Below are 14,204 nucleotides of genomic sequence, written 5' to 3' on the forward strand. Positions count from 1 at the left end.
TAATTTAACAATTACTTGTGAGAAAATTCTCAATTAACATGACAAACATTTAAAGTAGTAACTAATTAAACTTGGGTATCACCTTCATATCTATCCAACCTATATAACCAATCAATGTTATGATTAACAATTAAGAGATTACTAGAGTTTTCTCATCAAGCCCATAGTCTATACTCAAACAGCACTTTATAATTAAATGAAACATATCGATCATTACATCAAGAAAAACGCCTATGCAATATATGAACTTATATTTAGAACATGATTTCAAGATCAAGCCAATCAACGAAATTCAAATTTAGTCTCCATTAATTGCTCATGTTCGACAAAGACTAGGATTAGGCATTGGGGCTCGATTTCAATCTTAATCAATTTAATTCCATGGTGTCAATAGTTAGCATTCGATCAATGAATTTAAGCTTACATGCCTAACTCATAAACCTCCACACATTAGGGATAAACTACATTAATGATAGGTCTATCTTTAACGATCATGCTTAGAAAATTCCATTTAATCGTGTTAAGCTTCATTCATATAATAGCTGACAAAACTCGAGTCAAGATTGAGATAGTAGGAGGGATATTTGTGGTTGTTAATAAGTAGGGGTGAAATGATAATTTCTCAATTGATGCTAGGATGCTTTGGAATATTCTACATTTGTTTTGACTTGTAACTTATGATAGAATTTAATTTATGGTGTGACTTTTTTTAGATAATTCTCGATTTGTCCAGTAAAACAATCTGATAATGCACACACTATTTTGTTTATTTAATAATAGACTAACACTATAAATTACCACTGTCAAGTAATTTAAGGTGGACCCCACATCAATAAGGATAAAAAAAAAGTACCGACTTGCTTTCTTGTGGGCTATCTTCCAATTTTATTGGGCCTAATATGTCTTATTGGGCAGAAATTTTATAAATATAATTATTAATTTATCTTGTAAAATAATTTACCGAAAACCTATCTTAATAAATTTGTAACATTAAGAATATCTTAATAAAATTTTGGATATATATTCTAATTATCCATGCTTATGAAATACTTATATCAAAATTTAAAACCGATTCTTGTTTTTTGCCTTCTCATGATGGCGCTGAGCTTACAAGAATCAGCATATCCATTAAAATTCCATCTTCTTACCATTTATTTGCAGAAGGCAATGGATTTCCATGGAGTTTGTATTCCCTCTTCAAATCACCATTATTCCCCTTCCCTCCTTCTTCCACATCTTAGCCCATTTTCCTCATCAAGAAAACCATCACCACATCTTCCTCCTCTCTCAATCTCTTGTTCTAGCAATGTTAAATGGAGGGAATGTCTGCCATCTACTGTGGGGCGGAGAGTGATTACCATCTCATTTCTAGGATTTGGGGTTTCAAGATTGTTGTCCTTGTCTGAAGCCATGGCTGAGCCCGCCTTGGAGCTCTATAGATACACTGATCCCAAAGAGGGCTTCACTCTCCTTGTACCCTCTTCCTATGTCAAGGTTTGCACTTCAGAAAGTTCTATTTTTTGGGAGTTTTCTCCCATTTCATCAGCTTTTTTTTGCTAACATTGTGGAATTGGACATGATAAGGTTGATAAAGCAGGGGCAACTGTTTTGTTCGAGGATGCAAACAAGAAGGCTAACAATGTAGGTGCGGTGGTGGCTCCAACTCGAATTTCTAGTCTTGGTGAATTTGGGACCCCTCAGTTTGTGGTGGATAAGCTTATCCAGGCTGAGAGGAGAAAGGTTTGCCTATATTGAACTTGTTTTTTGGTTGTTGGTTATCATATTTGTGCAGTTCTTTGATGTCAGTAGATGTGGTAATGAACCAGAATGTGGTGCTAATTCCATGGAATGACATAAAGAAAACTTTAAACTTCATTGATTCATCCAAAAAATACAACTGGAAAAAGAAGCATCTTATGATTTTAGGAGTGGTTGATGGTAGGTTTATAAGATACTCTCATATTTTCTGCATAGTTCTTCAACTATTGATTCTGCTTTATGAAATGCATAGCCCTGCCGAGAAATTGACTTTGTGATGAGTATGACTCATATTTTCTGCATAGTTCTTCAACTATTGATTCTGCTTTATGAAATGCATAGCCCTGCCGAGAAATTGACTTTGTGATGAGTATTGAGTTGCGAATTTGCAGAGGGTTTAGTTCAAGTATGAAATGAGGGAAGTTTCTTGTGAAGTATTGCTTTGGAGTACTTACAACTCCATTCTTCAAATGCAGAAGTTGGTAAAAATGTGTTTAGTGAAACTTCAACTCTGTATATAGTGGTATTAAGTTCCTGAAATTGGTGGTTTAGCTCGAATTGAACACATATACTGTCTTCTACTAGATCTGCTCCGTTCTTTTCAACTCTTCGGTTTTTCTTATTCATGGAGCTTGCTTACTTCTTGGTATGACTGAAGATAGATGGTCTTAACTCCAATTTTGCTTGAAGTCACATTATAACTGGACATACTGAATATGTTATGTAGGAAAGTACTAAGGAAGCTGAAGTGATTTCTGTGTCGGAAAGATCGGGCGAAAGTGGGGCTCAAGTGTATGAGTTTGAATATAAGTTGGATAGCACCAGAGGGGGCATGAAGAGGGTCTTTTCTGCTGCAGTGGTGGCATCTAAGCGACTCTACCTTTTGAATATCACTCATTCTGATAGCGCAGAAAGCCCTTTGGATACGGATACAAGAAACGTACTCGAACAAGTTCTGCATTCATTTGATGTCGTTCCTTCGTCATAAACGAGTATCGGATCTCGTGTCATCCTTCAGCTTGTACATTTAAGAAACTATGTAAGCATGATGCAGTTTTCAGGGTTTTTGCCTATTTGCAAAAACAGAGACATGACCAATAGAAAGGTTTGACAATGGTTTTACTTCCAGAAAACTATATACACAAATTTATTGCATTTTATTTTTCTCAAATAGACTAGATAGATACACCTGTGTTACTCCATATTCAACTAAAGTTGAGGAGATTATAATGATAAACTAACTATAAAGGGAAAGTATATCCCTTAAACAGTAGGCACACACAGCAACACAGGTAGACTAGAAGAGAATGCTGCAGGTTTCTTGACTAATAGAAGATAGAACAGATCTCCCATCATGAGAGCCTCACAATATAAGTATTCTCAGTTTCGATGCACATATCCTGCACTGTTGATTCTTGAGAAACAGGAAACCGAGGAGGCAGCAGTTGCAGCTGAGATTTCAGCACTTCCCATTCCTCTTTAAACATGCTGTAGCTTGAGTTCTTTGCAAAGACATCTACAGACACCTCCTTCCTTGCAATCATGTCTTGTGCATATTGTTCGAACTTCACAATCTTGTCCAACGAAACCGACTGCCTCCCTGAATCCCTCTCACCGGTGAGGTGGAGCACGCACTCTCTTGCTTCCTCTACCTGGGCCCAGAAGCACGAGTCTTGAGTCAAACTAGCGAACCTGCTTCTCGGGTTGCTTTCCTCATCTCCAACTTTTCTGTCCCTCCACCACTTATCGAAAATCTTGAATCTCTTCTTCCTGCCGTGTTCAATGTAGTGGCCGTTGCTCTTGTGCATACATGTTCTATAATACTCCGCAATATCCAGAGGTTCAACAAGGAGTGTATAGGTATGAGCTGCGTTGACATACTTTAACAGCTTGTGAAAATCATGAGTGAGTTGATTTGTCTCCAACTGATTGATCACATCATCCCAAAAAATTTCAAGCTTAAGACGGTTCATGTTCACTTTCGACCCTCTCCTTGTGTTTCTGTGCTTAAAAGCGTCGTAATAACCCATCTGATCATCAGACTGGTCACAAAATTTCTTGTACCACTCTATCTGAGCCCTCAGAGGATTGACTTTGGCCAATGAAACAGCCATCTTAGCATTGTTGATGTTGCGCCTGCATCCAATATGTCGCGCCATAGCTAGGCAGTTCTTGGCAGTACCATAGATCGCTTCCTGTAAAAATTAATCAGAGAAACTTTTAAGCAGAAATAAATAGGTTTTAAAATAATCTTTTATATGATCAAGATATGATCACCTGAAACTCAATTCCTGATGAACGCAACGCAAATGCAATCCCAGCTTCACTGCTCGACTCAGAAAATGAGACATCTGTCAAGCTCCTTCTCCGTAGATAGTGCAGACAAATTCGTCCAACGTAGCTCTCGTATTTGAGATGATCCTCTATATAGGACACAGCAGAGCCCTTCGACATCGTCAAGTATAGCAACTTGACAATAGCTACTCTGTTATCCAAGCAAACCGCGCCATTATCAGTACAGAACAAGTAGCCTCCAAACGGCCAGAACACGCTTCCTTCTTGGTCTTTGGCTTCTCCACATCTCTTCTCAGCACAAGTCAGCACCAACCTGAACACCTCAACTATGTCCTCATAGGACAACTGGGACGCAAGCTGCCCAAGACACGGCGAAGCCATTGATAACTGCCAGAAATGGAACAGAATGACGAGCTCCTTCATGATCGGAGTCGCTGGAGCAAAGAGCATTCGTGGTACGATGTCATGCTGGCCCACAACGTGGCAGAAGTTGCCACACCATCGCTCTTGGAGGATTGCTTGAGAGAATGATTCGTTTCCGAGCATCGGTGAACCAAATGTGATGCACAACACTTGAATGGAAGGTGAGTTTGTCTGAACAGTGGAGAGGAGCCAAAGGGCTGAAAGGGATGCAAGGGCTCCTCCTAGTGAATGACCAGTGCAAACAATTGATTTGCATCCTTTCAGTAGTAGTTCATCAATCTGCATCATAACAATTCATCTTTACTATAAAATTAGAAGTAAATAAAAGCATACTTTAGCGATCAAGATTGATTCCATGTAAGTGAAAAAATAAAACTGAGATAAATCAGTATTAATTTACTTATAATCTAGGGTGATTCGTGATATATTTTTTAATCGTTTGTATAAGTAGTTACTTTTATATGTCAGATATTAAACTGATGTTCTTGATTCTAGAGACAGTATCCATGCAATAAGATATAGTTTTTCCATAATCTACTTTGGTAGAATTGCTCAAAATTGATGAAATAAATCAAGACCCTTCAACCATTATCATAGCCAAAAGAAGAGAGTCAATATAGAAAAAGGCTTTAGCATGTTTGGGGGTCCATAACTCCATGTGCATGATGTGAAGTATGAATTCAACAATTGTGTTCACACACGTCTTGATCCTGTTCACAAATATATGTGCTTGTGAAAAAGACATTCAAGACTTTTTAGTTGTTTCTTCTTCTTAATAAAATAACTAATCTTGATATTAGAGTACCCCTTAGCCATCGAGTTTCATTCCTATTTCAACCACATCATTCTTGGTGGGCCATCTGCATTTACGCCAGACAAAGCTTAAGAAGTGATCGCAATCACATTAATTTTATAAATAAAGAAAAAACAACCTACTTTTGAGGCTGCTGACACACATAGCATATGTAATGCATGACATCTATATAATATATTATCACCATTGGAAGGTTGCCGTTGCTTGATTGTATACTACACTAAAAAAACATCTTATTAATCAAACTTAATTCAGCAAAATATCAAAACTCATTTCGAAAACAAAGTATTTTCACAAATTGAGCAAGTTCTATTGAAAAGAAAATATTTAATGAAGGTTCATACTACTAGCTAGGGACACTGATGGGACAGATTCATTGAATACATTGCAAAAGTAGGATAAATGTGAAATTAATATTTTAGTGTGCTTATATATCTATGTGTGGCATATACTACAGAATAATCAATAAAGGTTTAGGTCAAGACACATATATATAATTACACCTTTCACTTTCTGAAATAACTATCATAAAGAATATAGTTATAAAAATGACGAAATTGAAAATGGAACAGAAGCTAAGTAAAATAGAAAACAATAAAACAAGAGTTTAACAGAAAACGTGTGAAGCGGAGTAAGGTAAAGTGAAAAGTTGAAAAAGATCTTTCTTATTACTTTGACAAACTTGTTGATTTCTTTGACAAACGACGACGTTTTACCATTTACTACCCGCTTTCCTGAGATAAGGTTTTTGTGATCAATCTTTACGATCGAATTTCATGCTTCTGATAGTCAGAAATTTTAAAATGAGATGAAAAAGAAAGTGTAGCAAACAATCACAATTACACAATTTTGCAGTAAAAAATCAAAATCAGTTAGCATATCGCATTTTCAAGTTGAAATGGAGTAAAATCCAATCCACAAATCAAAACAGAACAATACGGAAATTGTCAAATTTCCTCACCTTTAATCAGATCTCATCAAATTGCACTGGAAATTCAATTTACCCAAAACAAAAGCATGAATTCAGAAAGAGAAAACTGAAAAGCTACCTTGCTAAGGAAATTCTGAGTGTTCAAAAACATCATGAAGAGCTGGAGAAGGCCACCATGCACCATAATCGGCTCCCGATCGGCATCTCCGCCAGCGCAAAATCCACCAAACAGTCCCTTAGCGTAAACCTCGACCTCCACCAGCTTCCTGCACGATTCCTCCGTGCAATCCACCAGCTGCACGCCGGAAAACGCCAGGTATCCGACCTTGCCGGCGCAGTGGACGAGGAAGCTCTGCGGCGCCTCAGCGTTGGCGCGGCTGCAGAGGCGCCACGAGTCCTCGAGCAGAGGCGTGGACGCCAGATACGTCGCCAGCATCTCGCTGGACTCGAATCTGGAAATAATAATAATAATAAGAAGAAGAAATGATTGATTAATCGAGTAGATAATTCAAAGTCAAATTGTGTGTGGAGTGGAAAATTCTGGTTTCTCGAATTTTTGATCGACTTACTGCGAAGTTTCGGGTTCCATTGGAGTTTCCTTTTTTTTTTCTTCTTCTTCTTCTTGTTTCTGTTTCCTTTGGGGTGGTATATGGAAGGGAAGTAAGACCAGTTTCTTCAATTCCACCTTTTTATCACAAGTAATTTAGTATATTGCACTGCACTACACTGCGTGAGTGCGCGTACGGATTGCTTGTTTACAGTAGGGTAGGGAGGGTCCCTTTGATTGAGAGAGGAAATGCCTTAATAAGCCATTTTGTCTACCCATTTCTTTCTATTAGGTCTTATTACTAGTAGTACGAGATAAGGTTATCTCCGTCTATGCCCGAGCAATAACATAATCTTGTTGTTTTAAGGATGAAATGGAATTTAATTCTTCTTCTATCTTTATTAAAACGATTTACTTTTCGATTAAAACTATATATTTTCTTAAAATGGAAATAACATTATCTTTACTTATATCTTTTATTTTATTCTATCTTTATTTAATTTACAAAATAACATTAAATGTTTCAAATTTAGTGGGAAGGAAGGTGTTAAACTAGTAAAGTATGGAAGAAAAAGAGAATTGAAGTGATGTTAGTAGGAGTGACCTACCTAATTAGTAGTAGTATAATGTGTGGTGAATATGTTTCTAAAGATAAAAAGTAGATTAATTTTTTTTAGCCGAACCTGAATGGCAAAAGAAAACTTATAGGAGTAGTATTTTTTTAGGGACATAGTAGTATTTTTTTTCACTCCGCGACCCCAACACACTGTGGTTGTTGGCGCACCATGACTCGAGTCAATTTTCGGGTGGGTTTCTATGTTGGTTGGTCGATTCTCTGAGCATAGTAGTTCAATCGATCGTGGGTGAATTTTTATTCACTTCGTTCATTTAGAGCTGATGCACTTCTTTCTAGCACATAGTTTAAGAAATGAATGTTTAGTACTCCCTCAGTCCCCCATTATATGTCCTCGTTTTCTATTTTAGTTCGTCTCATATTAAATGTCCCACTTCATTTTTACATATGTTGGTAATAGACCTTATATTCGAGTAACTCATGTTCACTCACATTTTATTATAAAACTAATATATAAAAGTAGTATCCGCAATCCACTAATTTTTTCAACCCACTGTTTATTACTGTACTACATTTCTTAAAACCTCCGATCAAAGTGGGACGCATATTGGGGATAAGGAGGGAGTATGTTAAGTTGATAGGTAATAAAGTATATAAAGTAAGAGAGAGAAACAAAGTAATGAGAATAAAGTAAGAGAAAGAACGAAGTAGGAAAGAAAAGTGAATTACTATCATATATGAAAATGACTCTGTCACTCAACTATAAAGAAACTTCTCGAAATGAAAAAACGACTTGACTATGAAGGAAAGGATCGAATATTAATTTCCTATAGATTTTAATTCAAATTACATCGATCTTATTAATTATAGTACTATTATTTATTTATTAAATTGTTGGTATTATATATTAAGAAATATCATTTGTAGATGATCATCTAGAATAGTAGACAGACTGAAAAGTTATTTTTTCATCTGTGTATATTCAACTTCCAAAGGTTGTTTCTTCAAATTATTGCACAAAAAGAGTAGTATATTAATTCGTTCTAAATTAATTAGTACATATGATTCAATTTTAAATATAAAAAACTTAAAAATCAAATTATATTCATTTAGTTTTATGTACGTTTATCACACACACTTGTTTTATGGTTACATGTGAATAGATTTTTATTCTGTTGACATTTGACTCAACAACCCATTCTTCTAATTTCAATAAAAGATTATGTTTTGAGATACACATACATAATTGTGCCCCACTACGTGAAATTAGGGTCTAAAACCATTCAAAATTAATCATTATCAGTAGTCACTGAATCTTTTTAATTTGACAAATATTTTGCTATATTATAATCACAAATAGAAGTACTATAATTTACAATTAGCAAGGGCACGGACGAAATTGTTCGAGAAGGTTGTGTTTTTGTTTATATTAACTTAATTGGTAAATATAGAAAATCATTTTTAGTGCTTCAATTTGATTGGAGGGATTTGTGCACCACAATTCACCTTTAGTATCAATACATTTTGATAATTTTGCAAGAAAGAGAAAAGCAAAAAAGAATGGCTCCAATGATAATTAAAAATGTCCATCCGAGTCGAAATTAGTGATTTGATCTTTATAGTTTTAAACAAAGAGGATTTAAAGTTGAAGTATTTTTGTAGTATTAAATCTTATTTTTAAGCTAGTTAATTAACAATCCCTCAAGATATATCGAAAGAGAAATTCGTATAAATAGGTGATAGATATCCCTAATTATAAGTCAAGCCTTTTTAAAAATTTGAGCTTCAAATACTATCGAGAACTGAGCATAATCTACTCCGAATATTTAGATTATTATCAACTTATTATCTTAGGTGGTTTGAAAAAAACGAAGATTAAATTAGTCTTTTATTATCATTAGTCATTGTCAGTGAGCGCATAACTTTTTGTTCTTTTTTTTTCCTGAAATGTACTACATTCGTTCACAATAAAAGTCACATTTGATGAATATAAGTTTTAAGAGCATCCGCAACGCGGTGCCGTCGCCGTTCCTATGCCGTTCCGGAGGAACGGTTTCGCGGCGGCACGCGTTGCAGCGTGCGTTCCGTCGCCATTCCGTGCCGCCACCGTTCCCATGCCGTGCCGCGTTTCGTTCCTCCGGAACGCGGAACGAAACGTTCCGCCACGCGCCGAGGCGACGTGGCGGACTCCCATTCGACGCGTGAAGCCCACTCGCTGCCCCGCGAGTGGGCTTCGTCCCGATGACGCAATAATTCATTTTTTTTAAAAAAAAATTCGAATTTAATAAAAAAAAAATTTTTTTTTTATTAACGGTAATGAGACCGTTAATTTTATAGCCGTTTTTTTTTTAATTTATTTATTTACTCTATAAATACTCCTATTTCATACTCATTTCAATCACAAACACACATCTATTTCTCTCTATTTCCACCCCAATTTTCATCTCAAATCAACTCTATTTTCCTTCTCCCAAATTTAATCAAACTAATGGATCCTTATGAACAAATGCGTCAAATATTGGAACAATCACTTGAAGAAGATCGACGACGGGAGGCGGAAGAAGCCGCTCCGCCCCAACGTCGCTCCCGTACGTACATCCATCGTAACCGGGAGGAAGCCGCCGCAAGGTTAGTACGCGACTACTTCTGCGATAACCCGGTTTGGGGAGATACGTACTTCCGTCGCCGTTTCCGCATGGGGAAACCGTTATTTCTCCACATCGCGAATACTTTGGCAGCCCGGGAAGAGTTCTTCCAGGAAGGGTTCGACGCGGTCGGACGTCCCAGCCACACGACGCTGCAGAAATGTACTGCAGCAATCCGCCAGCTTGCGACTGGACAAACGGCCGACATGTTCGACGAATACCTCCACATCGGAGATAGCACTGGGCGAATGTGCTTGCTCAAATTCTGCAAAGGCATCCGGGCAGCCTTCACCGACGAATTTCTCCGGAGGCCAAGCACGGCCGATTGTCAGTTCCTTCTCGACCTTCACGAAACAGTGCACGGATTCCCAGGGATGCTCGGCAGCGTCGATTGCATGCACTGGCAATGGAAGAATTGCCCGGTGGCGTGGAAGGGGTCCTACACGAGCGGCCACAAAGGTACCCACCCAACCGTTATACTCGAGGCCGTTGCCGACTACCGCCTTTGGATCTGGCACGCGTACTTCGGGGTCCCCGGGTCGAACAACGACGTAAACGTGCTCAACCAGTCCGACCTCTTGACCGAAGTTTTGGATGGTAAAGCGCCGGCCATCAACTTCGTCGCCAACAATCGGCTTTATAAAATGGGGTACTATCTCGCCGATGGCATCTACCCGAAGTGGCCTACCTTCGTGAAGACGTGCAGTGGGTCTGCGAACCCAAAGCAGGCTCTTTTTGCGCAGAAGCAGGAGGCTGCTCGCAAGGATGTGGAGAGGGCGTTCGGGGTTCTCCAAGCGCGCTTCAACATCATCAAAGCCCCGGCTCGTACGTGGTTCATGGAGAACATGGTCGACATCATGTATACGTGCATAATCTTGCACAACATGATTGTCCAAGACGAAGGACCCGAGGCGGGAAATTGGTTCGACCCCGAATCCCCCGGAAGCTCAACCGCAAGTAGTCCGCCTCGAAGTGGAGCGCATCCGTCTATACAAGAACGGTTATCTATTCGTGCAAGGACACGCGACTCTAGCGCCCACACCCAACTCCAACATGATCTAATTGAGCACATTTGGGCAAACTTTGGCGGATGAAATTATTAAAATTGTGTACTTTTATTTTTTTATGATTTTAATTGTGTGCTTTTTATTTTTTTAAGTTTAAGTTGTAACTTTGTTTTAATGTTGTGTGTTTTTTAATAAAATGTGTTTGTTTTTTTAATTGAATTGAGTTGAAATTAAAAAAAAATGAAATTGAATGAATAGTAATTTAAGGAACGGTTAAGGAACGGTTAAGGAACGAGGGTTGCAGGTTCCGTTCCTTAGTTAAGGAATGGAGTAAAAAAGTACAGTGGGGCCCTCAAATAGTGGTTTAAGGAACGGTTTAGGAACGGTATAGGAACAGCGTTGTGGATGGCCTAAGTAATGTAAAGAAAAGTGAATAAAATAAGTTAGTGGACTATGAGTCCCACTTATACATGTTAGTTTTATAGTAATAAAATGTGAGTGAAATAGGTTATTAGAATGCAATACCTACTTACCATTTATGGTAAAAATGAAAGATAACTCTTATTGTGTGAGAGATCAAAATGACAATATATGACTTTTATTAGGAGACAGAGTAGTAATTTTTAGTTCAACAAAAGAAGAGGGGATGAATAAACTTGACCAAATTAGATTTAATTAAATATAATAAGAATACAAAAAATAAAAGGCAAATATAGAAAATAAAAACTTGGAGAACCATACAGATTAAAGATTCTATTCTTGTTAATCAACTCTAATACGTCCAACACATTACATTAACAAGAGAAAATTAAACAATCTATTTATGACACGATCTTTGATGGATCAAAATAATTTATTTCTTTATTGAAAAAGACTCTAATTGTAGCTTTGATTATTTCCTTCAATCACTCCTATTTTCTTCATCTCATCATTCTCCCTCTCAAGTTGAATATTAATTCTTTTGATATCTAACTCATAACGATCTTCAGTTTGATAAATAGTTTATACTCATATTTAGGAGTTCTTCAATTTTCATTGATAGTTTATGCTCGTATCATGGAGCTTCTTCAATCTTTCTTGAAAGCTTAGGCTCATTTCAAGGAAATTTTGCAATTCCGTTGATAGTTTAGGCTCATATCAAGGAGCTTCCGCAAATCCATTGATAGTTTAGGTTCATATCAAGGAGCTTGTTAGTTTTCGGGAGACAGTTTTTACTCATATCTAGGAGTGCTTCACTTTTCATTATTGACAAATTTGACTCGTGTCAAAGAGTCCACTTTGCAATACCCTGATGGAAAATAGAATTGCAAAATAAAAAATAAAAAAACTAATACAGAAAATAAAAGACTGAAAGTATCTTAATAACTACATTGTATTTTCTCTTCGTTAATAAACTCTAATTGTATTTTCTCTTCGTTAATCAACTCTAACGCATCCAACTCTTTATAGTGACGGATCCAGGATCCAGAATCGGAGGGGGCGGAATATATAGTATTAGTTTGATTTAGTGCAGACATGGCTATTCTTTTCGTTGTTCGGGGCGACGCCGGAGGCAAACGGAGGGGGCGGACATGGTAATTTTACATCCCGATAAGGGGAAAATAGTCGCACGGACCTCCTCCCCCCTAGATCCGCCACTGCTTTATATAGAGATCAATTGTGCATTAAGAAGGAAAGTAAATAATTATTTATGATTCGATTATTTTTTATTAATTTAAATTGATTTCTTTCTATCTCAATAAACTCTGATTGTAAGCTTGATTATTTTTTTAAATCACATATATTCTCTTCTTTCCAACATTATTATGTCAATTTCTTACATAAATAAACTATATATCCAATGATTCGATTATCTTTGATTAATTTAACTTGATTTCTTTCTATCTCAATAAACTCTGATTGTAATCTATTTTCTTAAGTCACATATATTCTCCTCTTTCCAACATTATTACGTCAATTTCTTACATAAATAAACTTAAACTATATATCCAAAATAAGGGCTGCATGATGGAACTGTAGAGAATTACTGCTGTTAAATACTTAACTCATAGTGACGGAATACATACGACGTTTATTCCTAAAACCAACTCAAATTCTTTGGCACAAGATAATAATTAGTTCACTATATACATCTCACTTTCTTCAAATAAAATCCCGAGACATATATCTAGCAGGATTAGAACTCAGTTGGTTCCTGGGTGGTAGATTGTCCCTAAGCAGACAGGATCGAATGCTGGCAGCCGCAGTGTGGGAGTTTCACCACTGTGGTGGCTCCTTGTGTGCTGGTTACCAGTGTAAGTTCCTCCCACCTAATGGGCCGCTGAGGTACCGTGTTTGAACCCCTCCATAGCGATGTCGGGCCGGGTTATGGGGGCGCCTGGGGTGAGCGAATCACCTTTTGTCCCTAAGCAGCAGGATTAGATTAAATGGATTAAAACTGCATCTAGAATGATTATTGTCACATCATACATGTATGAATAATTGCACAAAATAAAAGTGGTGGGTCCCATGATAGTCGTCATTGACTTTTACTTTGACCCAACACGCGGGGCAACCGTACACGCGCCTTTATACAAATCACGAACGACCTAAAAATAAGAATATAAAAAGAAAAGATAATTAAATATCTCCATCTATATGAAAGATATGTCATTGTTGTATAGGGAGTAATTGACAATTTTACATAAGGAAAATGCAAATATTTATGTATAATGGGAGATTCTTTTAAAAAAAGTGGACTTTTATAAAATTTTAAAACTAACATTTCAGACTTTAAGTCATTCACCCTCTCCTCTTTCACAAGCCACACCCAACTATTTAATGGTAATCAAATAGTACTTCATTATTTGATGTGCTTTTTTAATATCCTCAAACAATATACACTTTGGTAAAGTAAGAGAAAGGTAGAGAGAAAAAGTAATTAAAATATTGTTAATGAAGAATGGATCTCACCTCATTAGAGGGAAAAAACTTTCCAAAATTAGAAATTACATATTCTTATGGGACAGACTAAAAAGGAAAAAATACATGTTCTTGTGGGACGAGGGAGTACAAAATTTAAGAAAGTTATTTTTCACGGATTGAATCTTAATATAAAGTAAAATAAAAGAGCAAATAAAATAAGTAAAGAGTAAGTATAACATATAATAGAGTAAATGATTAAATGTTTTTTTTGTCATATAATTAAATGACTCATAAATTTGGGATAAT

At 36.8% G+C, this 14,204-nt stretch overlaps 2 protein-coding genes and 1 long non-coding RNA gene across 3 annotated transcripts; 1 reads left to right on the top strand and 2 right to left on the bottom strand.

Annotated features, from left to right (window-relative positions):
- The first annotated feature begins 1,068 nt into the window (after positions 1-1,068).
- On the top strand, positions 1,069-2,929 carry LOC121768358 (psbP domain-containing protein 2, chloroplastic-like). The gene is made up of 3 exons (XM_042164835.1): positions 1,069-1,494; positions 1,585-1,740; positions 2,486-2,929. Exons 1-3 carry the CDS (start codon positions 1,093-1,095, stop codon positions 2,744-2,746), a joined length of 819 nt encoding a protein of 272 aa, XP_042020769.1. The 5' UTR covers positions 1,069-1,092; the 3' UTR covers positions 2,747-2,929.
- Positions 2,897-6,948, bottom strand: LOC121768357 (lipase-like PAD4). The gene is made up of 4 exons (XM_042164834.1): positions 6,791-6,948; positions 6,340-6,673; positions 4,036-4,755; positions 2,897-3,953 (listed from the first exon to the last, which is right to left on the bottom strand). The coding sequence occupies exons 1-4, from the start codon at positions 6,808-6,810 to the stop codon at positions 3,111-3,113; spliced, it is 1,917 nt and encodes a 638-aa protein (XP_042020768.1). The 5' UTR covers positions 6,811-6,948; the 3' UTR covers positions 2,897-3,110.
- Positions 5,071-6,331, bottom strand: LOC121768359. The gene is made up of 2 exons (XR_006043356.1): positions 5,282-6,331; positions 5,071-5,186 (listed from the first exon to the last, which is right to left on the bottom strand). It is a non-coding gene; the product is annotated as an uncharacterized LOC121768359 (long non-coding RNA).
- Positions 6,949-14,204: the final 7,256 nt, after the last annotated feature.

This window comes from Salvia splendens, chromosome 15 (assembly GCF_004379255.2).
Source record: "Salvia splendens isolate huo1 chromosome 15, SspV2, whole genome shotgun sequence".
NCBI lineage: Eukaryota > Viridiplantae > Streptophyta > Magnoliopsida > Lamiales > Lamiaceae > Salvia > Salvia splendens.